Consider the following 21,719-nt stretch of genomic DNA (forward strand, 5'->3'; position numbering starts at 1 on the left):
TTATACTGAAGGCCCGAGTCATGGACTGCGGGCAAGCCACACCTTGCTAATGATAAAGCCTGGGGTAATAAGCCTCGTAAAACAGTACGGATACAAATCGGGCAAATTTGTCAAGCTTCTTCGGCGCTCGACCTTATCGATTGGCAGTGAGACTTGCATCTACAAAACGCCATGTCTTACTCAAGTTACATCGTCAACCAAGGCCACAGAGTGAATCTTCGATTCCAAATTGAACTTGAACCTCCACTATTTTTCAGCCTGAGTATCGTCATGCAAGCCTTTGTTTGCCCTCGCGATAAAATGATCCGTCCGGGGCGGCTCCAACACTAATAAACCCCGCCACTTGTTAGCTGCACGACGGCGTCTCCGCCCTTCCCGGGACTTGCTGCATTCCCTTTTGCTAGCAATGGCTAGTTTCTTCTCAGGTTGCATGTACATGCGGGATGGGGTCCCCGGAGCTTCTGTATGTATCGACAGGGGACCGGTTGGGTAACTATTTTTCCGGGGGAAGTTCAACGAGGTATAAGACATTGCCCCTCCACAGGCATCTCATGACCTTCCCCAGCCTCAGCTACACGCATTTTCACGTCCAACCTTCGCAATGAGACTCTGGGGAAGCTTGTCACTCCCGGCGCTGGTCTCTGCAGCCGGCATCATCGCCCGTGAGGACACCAGCAACAACGCGCTCGAAAAGTGTCCCGGCTACACTGCCTCCAATGTTCAGACAACAGACTCGGGCCTGACGGCTGAGCTGACCCTCGCTGGCACAGCCTGCAACGTCTACGGCGAGGATCTCAAGGATCTCATTCTCCAAGTGACCTATGAGACTGGTAAGCGTATTCGAAATAGATTATTCATTCTACCTTGTGCATTGCTGACTCAATCGCTCCAGACAACCGTCTCCACGTCAAGATTCAGGACGCCGGCAACCAAGTCTACCAGGTCCCCGAGTCCGTCTTTGCGCGATCCTCGGCCAAGACGACTGCGTCAGCGAGTCACCTGCAATTCGCACACACAGCGTCGCCCTTTTCCTTCAAAGTCACCCGGCGCGATACGGGTGAGGTACTCTTCGACACCTCAGCCGCCTCGCTCGTCTTTGAAAGCCAGTACCTGCGTCTGCGCACCGCCTTGCCCAGTGATCCTTACCTGTACGGCCTCGGCGAGCACTCGGATCCGTTCCGCCTCAACACCACGGCCTACATCCGCACGCTCTGGAACCAGGACAGCTTCGGCATCCCCAACGGTGCCAACCTCTACGGCGCACATCCGTTTTACCTTGAGCAGCGGGCTACCGGCGCGCACGGCGTGCTATTCCTTAACTCCAACGGCATGGACATCATGATCGACCAGGACACCGCCAATTCGGGCCGGCAATACCTCGAATACAACACCCTCGGCGGCGTCTTGGACTTTTACTTCTTCGCTGGCCCGAGCCCGGTCGAGGTCTCGCGCCAGTACGGCGCGCTGGCCGGCACGCCCGCGATGCAGCCGTACTGGGGCCTCGGCTTCCACAACTGCCGCTACGGGTACCAGGATGCTTTTGACGTGGCCGAGGTGGTGTACAACTACAGCGCCGCCGGCATACCGCTCGAGACCATGTGGACCGACATTGACTACATGGACCGGCGCCGCGTCTTCTCCCTCGATCCGGAGCGGTACCCGCTCGAGACCATGCGGGCGTTCGTCTCACACCTGCACGAGCGCGATCAGCACTACGTCGTCATGGTCGACCCGGCCGTCGCCTACCAGGACTACCCACCGCTGCACCGCGGCATTGAGCAAAACGCCTTCCTGCTGCGCGCCAACGGGTCCGCTTGGGTCGGCGTCGTCTGGCCCGGCGTGACCGTCTTCCCAGACTGGTTCGCCGAGACAGCCGACACGTACTGGACCAACGAGTTCAAGCTCTTCTTCGACCGTGACGCCGGCCTCGACATTGATGCCCTCTGGATCGACATGAACGAGCCGAGCAACTTCCCTTGCAACTTCCCCTGCGACGACCCCTACGCCGCTGCCAAGGGCTACCCGCCCCCTGCGCCACCCGTCCGCGCGCCGCCGCGCTCGCTCCCCGGCTGGCCATGCCAGTTCCAGGCCGGCGGCTGCACCGGCAAGCGCAGCATCGATGCCGCAACCGCCGCCATCCCCGTCGAAGCCACCAACCCGAATGTACCACCCGCCGTCGATACCGGCTCCCTCATCCTTCCAGCCCGCGCCGCCGCTGCCGCTGGTGACCAAAAGGGCCTCCCGGACCGGGACCTACTGTACCCCAAGTACGCCATCCACAACAAGGCGGCGTACCAGGACGACTGGAACGCTGCGCACGGCGGCATCTCCAACCACACCATCAACACGGACGTGATGCACCAGAACGGGCTCGCCATGTACGACACACACAACATGTACGGCTCCCTTATGTCCATCGCCTCGCGCGAGGCCATGCTCGCGCGCCGCCCGGGCCTGCGCCCGCTCATCATCACCCGCAGCACCTTTGCCGGCGCCGGCGCCAAGGTTGGCCACTGGCTCGGCGACAACCTGTCGACGTGGCAAAAATACCGCGAGTCGATCCGCGGCCTGCTCGCCTTCTCCGCGCTCTTCCAGTTCGGCATGGTCGGCTCCGACGTCTGCGGCTTCGCCGGCAACACCACCGAGGAGCTCTGCGCGCGCTGGGCTGCGCTCGGCGCCTTCTCGAGCTTCTACCGCAACCACAACGAGTACGGTGCCGCCGGGCAGGAATTCTACCGCTGGCCGAGCGTGGCCACCGCGGCCCGCAAGGCCATCGACATCCGCTACCGCCTGATGGACTACTTCTACACCGCCATGCGCCGCGCCAGCGTCGACGGCACGCCGAGCATCGCGCCCGTCTTCTTCCACTACCCGGACGACCGTGCCGCCTGGCCGCTCGACCTGCAGTACTTTTACGGCCCGGGCGTCATGGTCGCGCCCGTCGTCGACGAGGGCGCCACCGCCGTCTCCGTGCACCTCCCGCGCGACCGCTTCTACGACTGGTACACCCACAAGCTCGTCCGCGGCGACGGCCGCACCCCGCACACCTTCTCCGCCGTCGACGTCACCACCATTCCGCTGCTCATCCGTGCCGGCGTGGTCATCCCGCTGCGCGCGCGCTCCGCAAACACCACGACGGAGCTGCGCCGCCAGGACTTTGAGCTGCTGGTGCCGCTCGACGAGCGCGGCGCCGCCGCGGGGGAGCTGTACATGGACGACGGCGTGTCGGTGGAGCAGGCGGCGGGGGCCGTCACGGACGTCACGTTCGCGTACGAGGGGGGCGTGCTGCGCGTGAACGGCACGTTCGCGACGGTCGGGGAGCAGCTGCCGCGCATCACAAAGGTGACGGTGCTCGGGGAGGACTGCAAAACGAGGAGGGCGGCGGCGGCGAGGGGGTCTTCTTCGGAGGAGGGCAAGGGGAGCCGCTCGACCAAGGTGGACATTTCGCTCACCGAGGCCAGCAGCACCAAGATTTGATGAGAATCCGGTCACGATTAAAGAAACACGAGTAATAACTGCCTATCTAATGCAATACATTCAAGTATATAAGCAGAGTGGACATGTAATATTTCTTATGGCAATGAGCAGAGCATCATAAATAGACGGGCAATGCGCCTGGACATGACAATCTAAAAGAGAAAAAGGCATGCATGAAAAATGGGTGTCTAGTTTGTTCCATGGTAAACTTGGGTGCGTTCTGCACTCAAGTCCATATGTACATGATTGTGAAAACGAGGTAAACTAATAGTCAATACGGCAACACCAGGTCGCTCGAGTATGTATGTAGTCGAAGAAGACGGTATCCAAAAGTCAAACAACAAGAAAATCAAACAAAAATCAGGTCTTTCCCAACCACTCCGATGTAAATGCGCAATATTGGTAAAAACGATTGGACAAACGTTCCGGCCATGCTAAGCGTACAATAAACGACATGTGCAATGAAAAATACCAAGAAAAGATCATTTTTGCGTAAGAGGTTATGGAGCAAGATTGGACTTGCTCAATGCGGCTTGGGAAAATTTGGTGCTGCGTGAGTTGTGAATTCATTCTGGCCTCGGGTTCGGATCTCGGTCGTGTGGTGCATGTAGCAAATGAGGAGGAAGCGGCGGCAGCGACCGGGCACCCCACGGCTGCGAATCATCTGGTGGCGGTGGTGCTGAGCTTTGCGTCGACATCGCTTGCGACTCGTGTGTTTCTGACATGGCCTGACTGGGCGGCAGGCTTGGCGTGCCGCTGCTGCCCATAACCTGACAGAGCTTGTATCCTTTATCGCCAACCCGCTCGATGATGCCTTCATCGAGAGCATATCGTAGAAGCAAGTCGTCGACTCCAAGATTGTCGCCTTCGCCCTTTTCCATGTGTCGACCAACATGCTCTGTCCATTCGTCCCATGCACTCGAACCTTCGAAGGTGTTTCCACAGCCGGGTTTCGGGCAGCTAGACCGCTGTGGTGGATGCCTTCGCTGAATAAGGCAGGTAGTCTGCATATCTCTGACGTAGCTTTCCCATTCTGACTGGTGCTGGCCACTATCACCTTTGGCGAGGGCTCTCTTGACCTCAAGAGGCGCATGCATGCGGCGTAGGTGCTGAGTAAATAGATCCTTGCGGTTGAACTCGTTACCCTTTCCATCCACCGTGTTGTGTGAGCAGAGTGAGCAGCGATAATACTGCAAGCAAAGGTGTTGCGATGCAATGTGACGCTTCCACTCGTTCTTGGACCCAAACGTGCTGGTACAGCCAGCGAAGTAAAACGCGCAGGGAAACGGGCGCGTGTGCGCCGCGGCGATATGTTTTCTTAGGGAAGATGAGTCCTTGAACGGCGCATGGCTGCAATGAGCGCATCGAATGTCAGGCTTGCCGAGCATGCGTCTCATCCTCGCGCCGGCGGATCCGGTGCCACTGTCCAGCACAGGCATCGACTCTGAACGGGTTAAATTACGGAAGCCAGGGTGTAGCGTTGGCATAGATGCCGGTAGAGCAGCGCGCTGGGGAGACGTGGTATTAGCAGAAGTGTCACCACTTCGGTGGCGGACGTGACTGAGAGCCTTGAGCTGCTCAGCAGCTTCTTGCATCTCTACCGATTCGGTTCCGGGAGGCTTTGGTGGTTTGATTCCTAGTCCACCGGCAGCGAGCGACTGATACAGCCTGGCCGTTGGGCTCGTTTGTCCGTCTGGTTGCTCGTCTTTCACCGCATATCCAGGCAATGGCCACTGGGCACCCGACGCTGGACGTGAATGCGCGCTCGTGGGAGTGGACTCTGGGGCAGCCGTTGCTGCTGTGTTCGTTTCGATGGCCGAAGCGGGAGCGGCGGAGGCTCCTACCATTTTTTCGTATAGGGAAACCATATTGCGCGAGGTTATGGTGCCAAGGTAGTACCAAATCTTGTCATGCTGGACGCTAGCCCAGAGAGCTGTGGGCATAGAGATGAGTAGGACTGTCGGAGGACCCAAAAACATGCCCTCGACAGTTATCTGAGCGGCTAGAGGCGGCGTGTTCCGTAGCCAGCTGTGGAAAGCCGACATATCTGGACTGACATCACCGACAAACGTAGTGCAAACCAGAACGCGAGCTTCGTCGAAGTTCAGTTTCGGGCTTGACTTTGGGCTGAGCGGAGCATCTCGAGCGCGGCTGGTTTCTGGCGTGGCGGCATCGGACGAAGAATCTATCAGTGGCGCAAGCTGTATACTTTTGCCTTGATCAGGCGTCAAGGTGAAAAATTGCGGCTCAAAAGCGGGAGACGGAAATCGCGGCGAGGAGTTTGCTTGGGAAGCAATCTTAATCTCCTGGCAAAGCTGCTGAGTGGAGAACGAGGTAGTACGACTTAATTGGTGTAAGGCTGCGGTTAGACAAGGAGAGAAGTAAGCACGGGAAGTGGCTGAAGGCTGTCGGGTTGTCTCTGCAGAGCAGGCGGCAATGACCTGCTTAACGCCGTTGCCAGAAGCGATAGAGTCGGGAGCGGCACAAGTGTCCAGGAGGAGGAGGATATCGGACTGGGCGTCTTCGAAGAGGCAGCGAACCCCGTCCCATTTCAGCTTGGCAGAATGGTCGTGGGGGGAGCTGTGACATGGTCAGAGCTGTGAGGTTTAATGAAAGGTGAATCTGCATCTCGCTGTGAGGATTACGTACCAGGCCCAGTAAAGTTGTCCGTCTGCACTGACGTAGCCGTGGCCAGAATAGTAGATGATGAGAAGATGATTAGGTTGGGCGTGCTCGAGAAATGAGGCTATTTGCATGCTGAGCTTAATACTGGGGTTTGCGACACTGGGGATCTGCCATGTTTGCGTGTGATAGCGGTAGTCGGAGACTAGGACCTGCTGCAGAGCGCGAATGTTGTCAAGGGCAGCAGCATCATCTTGCCAGCCCAGCAGGAGTACCGAGACGTTCGCGTAAAAGGCATTTGGGCGCGCTGCTTGTCGGTTGATGAGCATGGCAGCATCGTGCAGATGACGGGCGAAGGCCTCAAATTCGTGGCGTTGGCTGTGGTGAGGCGCATCTGGAACTATGTGAGAGGGACGAGGCTTGGGAATGTCAGCTGGGCTTGGCAAGCGAAGTAACTGCCACGGCGTAGAGCAAAGCGTAAAAAACGGATGGGGAGGTTTTCCGAGACGTACAGGATTATGATGATGTGAGGGCGCAGAGCGAGGATCGGGAGGAGAGGACGCAGAGGCACTGAGCTTTGGGGCAAGCTTGCGCCTCTTGCCAGCAGGTTCCATGTGGTGTCAGACCAGCCGTGATGGGCAGGCGGGCGGCACGGGAGGTAGATTAGAAGGCGAGCTGAGGAGAGACCGTCAGCAAGCGGCCTCGGGCCTGAAAGCCGGAGGCTGGGCGGCCGGAGAGCCGAGCTGAGAAGAAGGTGCGGTTTTCGGTTTGCGATTTGCGGAAAAGCGGTTGGCTGCAAGAGGAAGTTTTTGGTGGTGTGTTGTGGGCGGGATTAGGTGAGGTACGAGGCCGCGGGTCCGGCGGTAGAGTTCATTGCAAAACGAAGGGCGGATCGAAGCTCCAGAGTTCGAGAAAAGGCTGCGATGAAGATGCAGAGGCCAAGCGGGCGAGACGGAAGCAACGGCGACGACCGAGTGAAGTAGGGACGGGAGAGCCAAGAGCAAGAGTTGCTGTTTGAAGAAATACTAGCAGACAAAGGGAAAAAAGAGGACCGTGATGACGGGCGTGGGTGAGCGAGGAAAGCAGCGGCCGTCCCAAGGGTACAAGATACAAGGATACAAACGGAGACGAGGGAAAGAGGGACGAGGCGGGACGAGGCAGCCAAATAAAGGTGACAATAATTGGGAGAGGTGGAGGGTGGTGAGTTTGTGCGTTGTGTGGTTTCTGTGCGTGGTGCTGGCGTCTTAGCTGGTCTGTTGTAAGGCTGCAACACACACAGTGAGGAGGAAGACGAGGAAAAGAAGCCACAGCGAGAAGGAGTGGGGTGAGGGGAGAGGAGAGGGGGCGTGTGGCGTGTGGTGGCGGCAGGGCAGCCGCGGTTGGTACAAGGCAGCGAGGGAGGCGAGAGGGTAACGAAGAACCGAAAAGGAGTACAGGAAAAAATTGGAGATTAAGTTAAAGAGGCAAAAGAAGAAGAAAAGACCAAGTTGAGAAAAAAAAAAATCAAAAGGGGGGAGAAGAATGGGAGACGTGGAAGCACGACGTGTACAACTACACAGACAGAAGAGGACTGTCTGTTGTAGTGACAAGCCGTAGCAGTGTGACTGCTGGGTTGTACTGCTTGTGCTCGTAGGACCGTAGGACTGGTATCTTGGTGTAAAACTAGCCAAGGCAGGAAAAGACAAGGGCAGTGCGTAATCCGGAGGCGATGAAGAGTGTTGGGGGAAAAAAAGGAAAAAAATTAAGAAGAAGACGAAGAAGAAGGAGAAGAACATGGGTGTCTCGCGGCCAAGGCTACCATTCGTTGCAGGCTGTGTCAGGACAATTACACAGCAGGCACGTCCTGCACCCAAGATACCTGGCCACTGAGTAGGTAACCTTGTATCTTCAATAATAAGGCACCGCTTATTCGTATTAGGACTCGTTGAACCAAGGCGGCGCAGAGAAGCCCTGAAGAGTCTTACCATTTACATTGAGCGGGGCGTGGCCTGGCTCGGGGGGGTGTGCAGCAACAGCTACCAGAAACAGCCTCTAACTACCAGGTAATGCCTGCCGACCTTAGTACTTGGGGGTAACCTACCCATTACTGGAGGTACACTGCAGTACCAGTGCAGCGGCCAAGGATTTGCAGACAGGGCCCAGGGCAGCCTGTAAATTTACCTCGTACCCAGGTAGCATGTATGTAGGTACCTGACGCCGCCTGATGGACGCAGGTCGCAGATTCAAGATTGTGAGCAAATATATCAAAGACTTTCTTAATTTAGGTACATACGTAGGTAGCTTGCCAGCCTCCTCGGAACTGTACCTTGGTGCCGCGTGGCATATGTGGCAGCATCTGCATGCGAGGCGCAAAGCCGCAGGCACTGGCCAAGGCAGGCAGGTAGCCTACATATGCCGACAGCATGCAAAAGCCATCGGGAAGCACCTCAGGCACGAGGCTGAACATGGAACTGCATGCTACGACAGATGGCATGTACTCACCACTCCTGGTTACTATTTTAGCCCTTTGTTGGCAAGAGAAAAAAAGGGATAGGGAGACACAGACGAAAATCAAGGAAACAGACACTGTTGATACCTGACACGCCCCAGCCCAGCCCAGCCCAGCCCAGTCCGGCCCAGCTCTCCCGGTACAGCCTGCAGGGAGAAAAAGAGAGAGAACGGTACAGACCGACCCCAGCTCGGTACCAACCTGAATGGTATTGCCATCGGGGTCCGGAAAGCCCATATTGCTGGATCCGCCATGCTGCCAGTGCGCCGCCGCCGTGGCTCAGCTCACTTGGTCGACCTCTTGACCAACTAACACCAAGAGGTACGGATACCTGTCGACACTAAAAGTTAGTTCGGCCGTTGCTGGTTATGACGACAGAGAAAAAAAAAAGAAGTTGTTGGACCAGGCTGAACAATACCCCTGCACGTCTGAAATACCTACAGGTGGCACGGGGGATACTCCGTAACTAGTTGGTCAACGTTCGGTCAAGGCTATTCAAATTCCCCATGCCAGCTGAGTTGGTCGTCTTCCTTCACTTGCCGTTGGCCTCAACCATTCCTCATAGCCTTTGGACGGCATCTTCCGCCAACAAGCCTCCATGCCTATTCTGCCCAGTAATGTGCGGATATCTGGATGCCGCGAATGCAGTAACTATGCCCCAATTGTACTCCGTTGTACATGCACCCGGCACCGAGAAAAAAAAAAGAGACCTGCCAATGCTACTGTATCTCAGTCTTAATCCAGGTGGGGAAAGGGCACGCGGCATCGGCACTGCTTACAGTATTTTGTAGTTATCTAGTTATTTTTATTTTTATTTTAGTCGTCCAGTTATTGACGATGAACGTCCCGTTTTGCGCAAAGTAATATGATCACTTGCTGACTGGCCCGGCCTTGAGGCACCTGGCGTCTCATCTTTAGCACCGCCCATATTACCCAGTATTAGCACCAGTAGGCAGTGACCAGTGAATCCCCCTCGCCTCCCCTCCCCCCAAAACCCGACACGCCCGTAGCCCGACACACGACACGAGATGTGACCTTTCCCCCTCTCTGTACCGAAATAGATTTTCCCTCTTTTCTGTTTTCTCTATTCGTCCGTCCCTCCCCGGCAGCCCTCCGCCGCCCTCGTTTACAGAAAACCCGCTGACACACTGAACTTCTCTCTCTCTCTCTGCTCCGTCCTGGCGGCGGCCGGCTGCGGCGGGTCGCACCAGGTTCAGCACCAGAGAGACGGCTTGTCAGCCTTGCCGACTTTGTTCCATGTACCTGTACCAGTGCCAGATACGGAGAAAGTGCCAATGCTTCTTCCTTACCCCCAAGGAACTGGTAAATTGGTAAATTACACTGGCACGCGGCTTCGCTGCATTCGCTCTAGCCTCCTTCCAGGAATTGCTTCTAGCGGTCCTGGTGGCGCTGGGCTGCTCTTCAGCCTGACACTGACCACCCCGACTTTTCCGCCTCCGAGAAGAATACCAGGCAGGACAGACATTAAAATCAAGCCTCGCCTGTCGAACAGCATCCGGATTGGTAACTACCTTGCGAGTACATATCCGTATGTAGGTAGGCGCGGATTCTCTCCATACAGGGCTCTGTAGTAGAAAATCCAGCTAAGCTTTCTAGTAGCCACTGGCCCGACCAACCAGCTCATCCGCCTCCCACCAAAGCCAGCTCCCCTCAAACTTTCATCTCGCAACTAGTTGGTCGTCGTTGTGACCTGTAACAACCATGTAGACGCTCGGGTCATGAGCCATCACTTGTCTTCTCGTTTCCTTCTTCTTCTTCTCCTTTTTTTTTTTTTTTTTTTTTTTTTTTTTTTTTTTTTTTTTTTGCTTTTTACCCATGTTTGAACTCGCCTCTCGCCTCCCTCAAACTTAGCCACCCCCAAGCCTTCCCCAATAGATTTCCATAACCACTCCTTGCATTACTCGCCACCATGAGGCCACCGCACAATCAACGTGTTCCCCTGCCCGACTTGGCGACGAATCACTCTCCCCAAGTCCTCAAGTGGCAATTCTTAGCCCCGATCCCTGCTCTAGTCGGTACCGTGTATAGGTATAACGACTGGGCCGATGGGTCATGACAAGGCCTCTTGCGAATGGCATCGTGTCAGAGACGAGATCACGCCAATCAAGTTTTTCAACGCGCATGTACCTGCAGGATCTTCCGTGATGCTGTCCGCCCTTTTTATGCTTGGATATTAGCTGGCATGTATGCTATTCCCCCCCTGACCTGCTGAAGGCTGCCATCTGCACTAAAGGGAAATCATATCCGCGAATCGAGCAAGGGTCCCTCTGCCTCGTGCGAGCCAACCTCATTGCATGACCTATGAAGAGGACGCATCGCCAAAAGCCATGGCCTTGCTTAACGCAATGGCACGACGTTAGTATGGTGCGCTGTCTCATGAGGACCAATCGTTCTGTCATGACAAACCAACTTATGACAAAGCAGTTACAGAATCAGTTCGAGTCCATGACAGACCTACTTCATAGTGGCGTACCCATACCAGCAACTTGCCTTCACTTCACCATCTGCCGAGTCGCTCGCGCGTGGCTCATCAATCCGACCAGACCGCCAAGGTCGTTGACCGAGACAGAAATTCAATGCAGGAGCATGCGCGCATCATGTACCAGTACCCGTGCCGCTGTCACCGAATCGATCCCGCCAAGGCTTGTGTTTTGAAACTCTCTCCATTGATGAGCGACACAGCCGCTCCGAGACCGATTGGAAGGTTGATCATGTTTCGAACAAGCATAGCAACATTTTACACTCATCGTCTACTTGAAACAAGAAGCGAGATTTTTCGTCGCTCAAATCATCCTGCAGGGATGCCCATGCCACCCGTACTTGGCTTGCTTAATCTGTGACGCATAGGTTACGGCCATGACACTGACGACAGACACACCACTGGGGCTATTATTGTCGCATGAGGGAGATGACCGTATTGACAGGCTCATCATAATGATGGCATTAGATTTTCGTGAAATATCGAAGCAATTATCACACGGATAGCGCAAGCCTACTAGTTAACATGGACATGGCAGACGGCAGTGTTCGGGTGTCTGATCTCGGGAATAAGCCATCTACGTCAAATCCGCTGATGAAGTGCCAATCCCGGGCTTTCAAAGCAACGTTCCACGTATATTGGCGGCCCCGGCGATACCGAGAGGCCAGAAAAATCGGGAAATCAAACGTGCATAGATTCATTTGATGCTGCTGATTACAAGTACAGACAGCAATGGCCCAGTCAACACCTCATTCACCGGTAACGCTCTATGATAACACCAACACTCTTTGGCTCCACCACGGATGTATGTACAGAAGGGAGTCTATCGAGATTAATACGCTCTCTGGGGCGAATCAGCCTTGTCCGTGTTCTTTTCTCCCCCTTTTCTTGTATCTTCTCTTCTTTTCGATTTTCTCCCTCGCATACATCAATACACCGACACCCCAAACACCTTGCATCGAGCCCAATTGGTTCCCACCGGCGTCCAGTCAGAATGCTCACCGCCACGACGCTGAACGATGAATTTTGAGCGAGACACGCAACGATCCGCAATGCCGAAGCAGGATACAGGCCGCACGTTTTGCCACGCCGCCGGCCGGGTCTGGCGAATGAATAGGACGCCTCTGCATGCGCGGTTCCGGCGGTGGCGACGTGCACCCCGTCCGGTTCAGCTGGCGATGGATGTTGGCCAGCGCGGTAAGACGGAGAGGCAAGGAGGCAACTTGTTCACGCGCTTCGCTGACAAAGGAGGCCGCCGCCGTCGCCGCCGCCGCCCGGGATAAACATACATAAGCGTCGTCTGGTGGTACGTTTCGCCACTGGACCTCGGCAGGTTCCGCAACCCTGTTGCCTGCAACTTTCTGCAGTGACACCAAAGGGAGAAAAAGATAGCGACGACAGAGCATAGGTTGTCTTGCCCTTTTTAGCACGATTCTATTTTAGGAAAGGCTGACGTACTTCCACTGCGACAGCACACCAGGCTGCGTAAACTCTATTTTCGACAGCTTGTAGTTCCAGAGTAGGGCTTTGACAGACCGCTTACTCTGCAAAACGACATCGAACCAGGTCAAGACAAGACACACCAAAAGCAAGGAAGCTGGGTGGGATAGAATGTAGGAAGGGGGACAGAACAAGTGCCGGCGGCTAGCAGCATCGTGCGCAATCTTGATCTTCGACCCCCAAACCCCCCCTCCCCCCTCTCTGAACTCGGTCAAGTCGGGCGATGATGCACGAGTATCAGCTCAGCCGGGCCGGGGCAAGGCAGCGGATATGTCCGAAGCCCACTCGTGCCGTGCGATTGAGGAGGCAGGAGGAAGGCGGCAGGATGAACTTGCGTCGAGAGAAGGCTGAGAGGGTCCTCAGGAACAGGAGCCTCGTATGACACTAAGAAAGCGAGCGACAAGGCGCTGTGTGGGCAGGCTGCAGGATGCTGATACGAGGTAGGTTACTACTATTACTTGGGCTCCCACGATGCTCAAGAGGGGGCGTTTTGGCTTCTCGTAGCCGCGCCAATTGAAGAGGTCGTGTCCCGCTCAGAAAACAAAAATAAGAAGTATTAAAGCAGACGTTTTTTTCCCATTGTTCTGCAGCTTGGCAGCGAGGCCAAGCCACGCCATTGGGGCCCAAGGCCGCGCACCGGACAAGACCATAAGGCCGCCGCGGCCACCGCCGTCATCTTTGTCCCCCGCCGCCCCTATGACAACACAGTAAACGCTGATACTGCGCCGGTAACGGTGTGCATGAGTTATCTACTAGTGTTGGGCTGCTGTTGCTGCGGATGAGTCGGGAAGGGCAGTACACAAGAAATTAAGAGACAGGTGCCCAGCAGAACAGCAACGCCATGCATGCATTTGGCATGATATAATACGCAAGTACGGCTGGGAGGGGTGGCGGATGTCACGGCCTTGCAGCAGCTACACGGCACAAGATGGTGGGCTTTAAACAATAGCAGCGAATGTAACTAATGAAAGGCCTAAAAGTAGAGCGATGCCAGTACGTTGAATCCTTGTCGGTATATTGCGTAGCAGATATCAAAAACGAGCAGCAGACTCGTTTTTTGCCTACGTCATGCGCCAGGCTGACGACCTAAGCTGCACAGCCTTCAAGTGCGACGTGACATGGGAGGGGAATCCCGGTGACTCGACCTACCAGTACTTTGACTTGGCGAAGGAGAGTCTTGTTGTGGCAAAAATGAGGAAGAGGACGAGGTAGAGAGCTTTTTTGTTTCCTGAATGGCAAGCCCGGCTTCTTTTTTCCCCGTTCATCTCTTCAAGGGTCTGGATTCACATGTCAAAACGGGACTTGGTGATACGCGCCACCAAATGAAACGCTGTATCAACTGTGTGGCTCAGGCTACCAATGTACAGAGTGGCGGTGGTGGCTGAGGATGTTGCCAAGCAATCACAGGTAGCTAGGCTAGGTGGCTAGGTAGGGAGTGGTGAATGGGTGTAGACGATCACAAGGCCAGAGAAGAAACGAAGAAAAAGAAAAAGAGTGCACGGTAGCATCGGCGAACAAGGAATCATTTTAGAATCTTAGGTAATAATAGTAGACATCCCAAATTGCCCGCCGTTATCCGCCGAATGCCTGTCTGCTGGCCAAAATACCTTGCCCTAGTAATTTAACGAAAGAAAAAGTTTCGGTGCGGATAGCGCTTCGGGCCTGGGTTTTGCGGGGCGTTAGTGCCCTGTTTGGCAGGGCTTCTACAGGTACCTCGGGGCCCTTCCAAGCTTGCTGTGACCCTCAAGTACCTCTGAGCGAATCATCCATACAATCATCATCCGTTGCTTGCTTGGAAGTACTTCCAGGCGGTACACAATAGTGGACGCCGGGTGGGGTAATGCTGCTGCTGCTGCTGCTGTTGTTGCTGCTGCTGGTCATCAAGCCGTTCGCAAAAGGCAACCATTCAAACGCTCGTCCTCACAGCCACAAGGCTGGCATTTCAAACTCATCAGCTTCATCCAAACCGACCCTAGGCTGGCGCGTACGCCCCCATCCGCTATCCGAGATACCCCAACCCAAACCCTCATCACGGAGCCCTGAAGACCATCGTCATAAGCCTCTCGTTGTCTCTCCACGGCCCTTGTCGCCCAACGGCGCAGTCCTCTCGCCTGCCTTGCTGCCCACACAGCCCGATCACGACCTGCGACCGAACGAGCGACGAACGTCTTCTAATCCGTGCCGCCGCCCGCCCAAGGAATCCGCCGCGCGCAATTCCTCGACCGTATCTCGGCCATACAGACGCCCGCCGAAGCCACCGCTAGCTACAGCTTAATTTTGTAACCTTTTTTCTCTGTTTCACTGGCCTGCTAGCAACCGTTCTCTTTTGCATCGCGCCCTGCAAGGTTTGACAAGGAGCTGCGAGACATTTAATAGGTCGTACCGACTTCCTGCGCCCACGCGCCATGGACGCTTATGGCGTCCGACGCAAGGACACCACCAAGGGTCCGCCTCTGCGGATTCTGTCTCTCGGTATGTCCGCCGAACAACCAAATTACACGTCGAAATGAGGACCCTCGCTAACAAACAAGCGCAGACGGTGGTGGTGTCCGCGGCTACTCCATGCTCATCATCATCCAGGAGCTCATGCACCGGACCTTCGTCGAGATCCATGGTCGCGCCCCGCGCCGCAACGAGATCCCCAAGCCATGCGACCATTTTGACCTGATCATCGGCACCGGCACCGGCGGCCTCATCGCCATCATGCTTGGCCGCCTTCGACTCGATCTCGAGACCTGCAAGATTCTCTACGTCCGCATGACCCGCGTGGTCTTTGAGACCGACAAGACTATCGCCGGTATCCCCTACCGATCCACCCTCTTTAAGGCCAGCAAACTCGAGGAGGCCATCCGCAAGGCCGTCCGCGACCACACCGTTAACGACGACGAAGGTAACGACGGCGGGGATGAGCGCTCCTCCACCCGCCTTTCCACCGCCTCAAGCTCCTCCATGCCTCAGCGGCATCTCAGCAACGCCAGCACGATCAGCTTCAGCGCGCGTAGCCCCGCCGCGCAAGCCGCCGCGCAGCCGTTCTACAGCTCCGGCACGGGCAACCCCGAGGCCAGATTATACGACTCCCGCGAGAATCGGACAAAAACGTGGCGTACCCCCGAACCCGCAACTTGAAGCTTGCAAAACGCTAACACGCTCACAGTGCTGTAACTGCCATGTACAAAGACTCCCCTCGTCACTCTGCCCCCGTCATCCTTCGATCCTACGACTCGCGACGCGAACCGCCCCCCGACTTTGACTGCAGGATCTGGCAGGCCGGCCGCGCCACGTGCGCCATCGGCCTCGCCTTCAAGCCCATCTCCATCGGGCAGTCGAGCTTCCACGACGACGGTGTAGGCACATTCAACCCCGCGCCCGAAGCCCTTGACGAGGCTGTCGTCAACGAGTGGCCTGGCCGCGAAGTCGGCCTCTTCGTCAGCGTTGGCACTGGGAGGCGGCCCCGCGGCAGTGACGGCAACCAGCAGGTTTGGTACGAGGGCTTCCTCGGGGAGTTCGCCGAAGCGCGGCGGCGCCTCATCGCCAAAATTGAAGGGTGCGAGAAGATCCACGAGTTCATGCTCCGCGAGCACCTCGCCCGCCGCGGGGTCAACCCGGAGAACTACTTCCGCCTTAACGTTGAGATTGGCGTCGGCGAGTTCGGTATGAACGAGTGGCACCGACTGGGTGACATCAGCACCAGTACGAAGCGCTACATGGCGCGCGACGAGGAGCAGCGCATGGTCCAGGGCATCTCGGCGCGCCTCGCCAAGGTGCACCGCGCGCGACAGCGCCTCGAGCGCCAGGCCAACACAATCCCCGAGGTCGTCAGGCAGCAGCCCTCGCCCAGCGTTGACATGCCCTTTGCCGTCGAGCTGCCTGGCGACATGCCCACGGCATTCCCACCGTCACCCCGAAGCGGCCTCTCACGGGCGTCATTTGACTCGGGCCGTCCGGATAGCCTCACCATCGGCAACCAACCACCACCATGGGGTGGCTCGTCATCACCGCCCCCGCGGCCTTCGTATGACTACGCGCGCCCCGGCGGCGCGGCGCCTTACCCACCCGGAACGACATCGCCGCCGCCTCCTCCGTCGCGCGGCAGCAGCAAGAGGATGGGCAACGGCACACCGAACCACCAAGAGCAACACGACCGGCTCCTCGGCTCGGCGCCTACGCCGACGCAGCTCAGGCACGCGGCGGGTGGCGGCGACAAAATTGCCATCATGAGCCCCGACGAGCACGCGCGCCCGCTACCACCACCACCACAGTCAGCGCCACCATCCACGCGCATCGAGCCCCCGCCGTTGCCGCCCAAGACGCCGCTCCCAGGACACAGGGTCGTCAGCAGCAGCAACGGGGGAGGAGGTCACGCCGCGCTGCCGTACCCGATAGACGATGAGGAGGAGGAGGCACCCCCGCCCCCGGTTAACATGGCGCGAAAGCCAGAGTACCGGGGATGAAGAGGCGAAGCGCTCATGTAATGAAATGGTTTTTTATTCTTCGTTTTTGTACATATGTGTGAGCTGGAGCCGCGTGGCAGACTGGAAAAGGAGAGTCACGAGGCGTGAAAATACCCCCCTGCACTGGTTGGTGTTGGTTACATTGCATTGAGAAGACGGTTCTTCTTTTTTTGTCGATTTTGGTATGCTTCAATGGGAGCATTGGGAGTGCTTGCATAGATGCCGACAGAGGCAGTCTTCGGATCTTTTGGTGTAACTAATGAATGATGAAACTTTTTTCACCAACACGAGCTTATAGGGCAGCATTTTTACGGAATCAAATTCGCTCGGAGCACACCCGCTGCTGGGATGTCATCTCTATTCATGTCGTTGCTGGGCGGCGCGTAGATCGACACCATCTGCAACTTAGTTCTACAGTGCTGTGACAAAAGTTGCACCTCGTTTCGCCTAATTGTGCCCTCGACGCCATATGCTCCCCATCAGGAGTCTTACGCTCACCACCAGGAGTCAACTTAACACGACTCTTGGAAACAAGCCGTCATCTGCCGGCCCTGCGATCTTGACACCGCCAAATTCGACTTGTGGGATGCTGTGGAATGTCACCGACTGGATCACGCCCGCCCATATGTGACCGGGGCCATGAGTCGCTTGTCGGTTTAGGGCCATCGAGCAATTACACTGATTCATACACTTCTCTCTATTGCCGTAAGATCCGTTTTCAAAAGTATGGGGGGAAGGGGGGGCAGCGGGGATTGGCTTTCGATACTCGCCAACTTCCCTGCCTATGCGCGGCTAAAACAGCTTGAGGGGGAGGGATGTCGCGTGTCGGCCAGCAAACGTCAGGATCTCCGCTGACTTTGGTGTTCTCGGAGTGAAGGGCAATCTTTCCATTTTGCCTCATCTAGTCAGTCGTTGATATCAAGATGGACTTTCGTCCAAACAAGTCCGAAATTCCCAGGCATGTCGCGTGCCGCCCCTCTTTCGGTACCCGATGATGGATCGAAAGGACCTTTTCTTCGGTATTCCTCTCATATTTTTGCCCCTCCTCCTCGCTGGCAGCGCGGGGGAGCGCGCGCAGGCCGCGGCCTTTTATTTTTCTGCTCGTCTGTTCGGGATGGGGATGCATGTAGATGGGGGCAGGTTGGGTCGGATGCCTGGCAGTTGCAGCCTGACATCTTCTCGACTTATTCTCCAACGAATCCGCTCCAAGTCGGCAGCTTGCGGCCATCAGAAAGTGAGGGGGCCCAACCGAATACTGAAGTGTCATAGAAAGACTGCGTCAGTAACTTAAACAGCAATCCTGGAACTGTGGCTTTTTCGCTTTACGCGATCCCTCCACGATGTCCCGCTGATCCTCAAACTTTCTGAGTGAGCGACATTGTTTGTTCGACTACACTCATACATGAAACCCGATCTCGAGGAAAAAGGTCACGAGAGCCTTTTTGGGTCAGATGGTCAAGAAATGCCGCCTGCTTCATCTTTCATCTTGGGGGATCGGCGGCGCCCGCGAGTTCTTTCAAGCGGGTGCCAGTTCGTAGGGGGGGTGGCAAGCAACTAGGGGAGACGTATAAATTTAGAGTAGTGCCGGGATGCACGCCGTTAGAACCTTGTCCATGTCTCTGTTTTTTGTGTAAAAAAAGAGAAGAGCCCCCTTTTCGAGACTTTCGATTTTCCTTCCCTGGTTGTTCTCGACAGGAACGGATTTGGTGACCGACAACACCAACACCAACTCCTTTCCCCCACTACAAGGTAAGTACGTTCGTAACCCTCGGTCTCTGAAAAAAAAAAGGGGGGGGCTCGATTTGCGGCCATAGCCGACAACTAGCTGATTTCCATTACCACGACTTTCCAGCATTGCGAGTATTTTCGTGATTGTAATAACTCACTGCAACGCTCATTTCCCGTTCTCGCACTCCCACCAATCCTAAGTGGGCATGTCCATGCTTTGACCGCTGGTTCCGATTCTGTTTCGTTTTGCGCCAACATGTCATTTTCTGCCGGTCATCATGTGACAGGACAGAAATGCGAAAGTGGCCTGTCAAACTCACGATCCTTGACCAACCCAAATCGTTGTCGTTTGTGTGTGTGTGTGTGTGTGTTGAACCCTGTCCTGGCATGCGGCTGGCCGGCTCTCGCGCCAAGAACTGATGGCGCAGCTGGCGAGCGAGACATAACCTCATCTAAAATTCCCATCACTTATAGCAAACTACCAAAGATCCCCTACCTTGTTGCGCAAACAAACAAAAAACAAGCAACTCAATCCAGGAAAAAAAAGGGAAAAAAAGATTCCAGTTTAACCCGCATTCCGGTAACTGTTATCGGCGTCGGGCCACGGAGTCATCAGAGTGATCGGCGACCCTCATCCACTGCGACGACAAACGTGAATGCCTACTCCGTACTGACAGCAAAGGAGAAAAAGTACAGAAAAACTCTTCAGCTTCCAGAATGGGAAGCACATGCCGTACCAGTAGTTAGGGCCACCACCCCAGAAAAAAGCCCAGTGCAGTGACATTGTGCACCCTTGCTGCATATGCACATCCCTCCCCCCTGCTTCTTTGTTGTCAGTGTCGGAATGGCCGACGACACTTGCGCTTCTCAGTGGAGATGGAGGCACTTATACAAACATAAAAAATGCTTCTTCCTTCCTCAACAAGCTCTCGGTCGAACTCGTGCATCCCGCGCCGCTCGGGGCACCTCGAGACGGGATTCAAACTGCCGGCATCGGGGATTTTGACGTTCCTGGCAGTTGGCGTGCCCATCGTCTGATCTTCCAACTCCCAACTGAGAGGATCGACAGGGAAGGGCCGAGTCCACTACCTGCCCCTCGAGCCAAATACGCTGCCGAGTGCTCCGTAGACAGAGCGGCCGGCAAGCCGCGAATATGGCGTTGTTGCGGGCTAGATCTGGCCATCCAAATACATTGTGCGCACAAAACACCGCGAGGGCTTCGAGTGCCTCGAGTTCCTCGGCTCCTGCAAGCCACCCTCGACGGGCCTGGTTCCAATTCGAGACATGTCTCCTGCAAGGGCCGGGGTGCATGTCTCGACAACGGAAGAAAGACTCTTCGTCATAAACTTAACTCGGAGATGGCCCTGAAACGGCGACTTGTCGTGATTGCGGAGTTTGCAGGAGCTTATATTAAAAAAAGAAGAAGAAAAGGCTTCATACACAGGGTATGGTTTCAGAGAGGATGTTCGAAGGCCCCCCTTCTTCGACGAGGTTTCTTCACTGAGCTCAAAAGTGCCTTCAATGGTGCGTTTGTCACTCCATACCCCGTACCGATACAGAATTACTGTGCTTGGGATATCTTTGGTGTTTGCTGAAAAGCTTAGGGCAAGTGCTATGATGCGCATATTGAATGAGCGAGCCGTAATGTAGAATTGGTCTTTCTTTGCCACAGCTCTGCAGCTGCTTTTCTTTCTCAATATCACTCGTGTCTTGAATCAGTCGCCTGACGATATGGATTCTCACGCACGTGCCAAAGTGTGGAGTGCTATATACTTGTGGCATATTCCACGGCTCATTGTGTTTCTAACGTCGACCGTTAGGATGCATGGTCATTGATTGGGACAGTGCTCGGGGCTCGTCTTCGCAATGTGAGCCATTTACCCAGTCAAACAGATAGATAATGGCAGTTCATCAGACATGACAAAGGTAGCGTATTGCGCCGTGCTATGTACAGGGTTCTGTTGCGCCCAACCATGACGACTCTGAAGGGTCTTGACCTGACGGGGGCTGAGCTCAAGTGCCGGTGAGCCCGTCATCGACGCAAACTTCCGTTGTTGCCTTGTCTGCTTGATCGATTCCTACACGACGGGTTGTATCAGCTGGAGCCAAGTGCTGACGGGGGGGGCCACCTGAGACCGGTCAGCCTTGTCCAAGTCCGGATATTGAACGCAGCCTGAATACGGTCCATACGTCATGTATCAAGTATCGAAATGCTGTGTGTCCTGTTTTCTCAAGGTGACTGAAGAGAATGTCTGGCTTTTGCATGGAGTAACAGCAAAGAATTGCAGTCTCATGACGATTTGTCGCCTGGCCGGGCAACCGAGGTTGCCAGTCGGCCCACATCGGTTTTTCTGCTGACGACTCTTCACTCACCAATGCCGCAGGATTGCACTTTCATGCCATCTCTCAGCCGTAGTCGGACTGGTTTCCTCAAGGTTTCGCGGGTTTGATGTATCGTCGCTAGTTGGACGGGTTGTAGAAGCCGCGGGGTCACGGATCTGCGGCGTCGACGCCCCAATGAGGCGCACCGCTTACATACGTGGGGTCAGCTTGCCAGTTGGGTGGAAGCTGGTTCCTCGTGGCATCTGACGAGGCTCAGCGCCAGCGCCATCGCCATCGCCAAATATAGCAGAGAAGTCGTGAGTTGCAGGGGGCCATTTGATCTCTTTGATAAGATCAGCGCGTGTGTAAGGCTGATGGGTTGAAAATACGATTCAGGCAAGAAGTGAGCTGTGTTTGGGGCAAAGAAGCTGATCCGCAACTCAGCAGAGCGTTTGCTGCCGGCCAGGAACGGCGACATACCGACCCTCAGCCGCAAATCCAGGCCATCGAAAGACAACGAGTATGCTCCGAGATAACGGACGCGCCGAGATACTGTTGCATTAACCAGCCCAAGGGTCGCGCCCAGAGAGGCTAAAGGCCGGGGCCAGTCCAACAAGTGCCATAACATCCA

At 55.6% G+C, this 21,719-nt stretch overlaps 3 protein-coding genes across 3 annotated transcripts; 2 read left to right on the forward strand and 1 right to left on the reverse strand.

Annotated features, from left to right (window-relative positions):
• Positions 1-601: 601 nt before the first annotated feature.
• ISF_04445 (alpha-glucosidase) lies at positions 602-3,477 on the forward strand (the record flags this gene model as incomplete). Its single annotated transcript, XM_018848051.1, has 2 exons — positions 602-830; positions 893-3,477. The coding sequence occupies 2 exons, from the start codon at positions 602-604 to the stop codon at positions 3,475-3,477; spliced, it is 2,814 nt and encodes a 937-aa protein (XP_018705007.1).
• A 566-nt stretch (positions 3,478-4,043) lies between these two features.
• Positions 4,044-6,713, reverse strand: ISF_04446 (Zinc finger, C2H2-like protein; the record flags this gene model as incomplete). Its single annotated transcript, XM_018848052.1, has 3 exons — positions 4,044-6,057; positions 6,127-6,554; positions 6,612-6,713. 3 exons carry the CDS (start codon positions 6,711-6,713, stop codon positions 4,044-4,046), a joined length of 2,544 nt encoding a protein of 847 aa, XP_018705008.1.
• An 8,279-nt stretch (positions 6,714-14,992) lies between these two features.
• ISF_04447 (Acyl transferase/acyl hydrolase/lysophospholipase) lies at positions 14,993-17,038 on the forward strand (the record flags this gene model as incomplete). The annotated part of the gene is made up of 3 exons (XM_018848053.1): positions 14,993-15,059; positions 15,124-15,685; positions 15,742-17,038. 3 exons carry the CDS (start codon positions 14,993-14,995, stop codon positions 17,036-17,038), a joined length of 1,926 nt encoding a protein of 641 aa, XP_018705009.1.
• Between the last annotated feature and the right edge of the window lie 4,681 nt (positions 17,039-21,719).

The sequence above is a fragment of the Cordyceps fumosorosea genome (genome assembly GCF_001636725.1).
Source record: "Cordyceps fumosorosea ARSEF 2679 chromosome Unknown scaffold_9, whole genome shotgun sequence".
Taxonomy (NCBI): Eukaryota; Fungi; Ascomycota; class Sordariomycetes; order Hypocreales; family Cordycipitaceae; genus Cordyceps; species Cordyceps fumosorosea.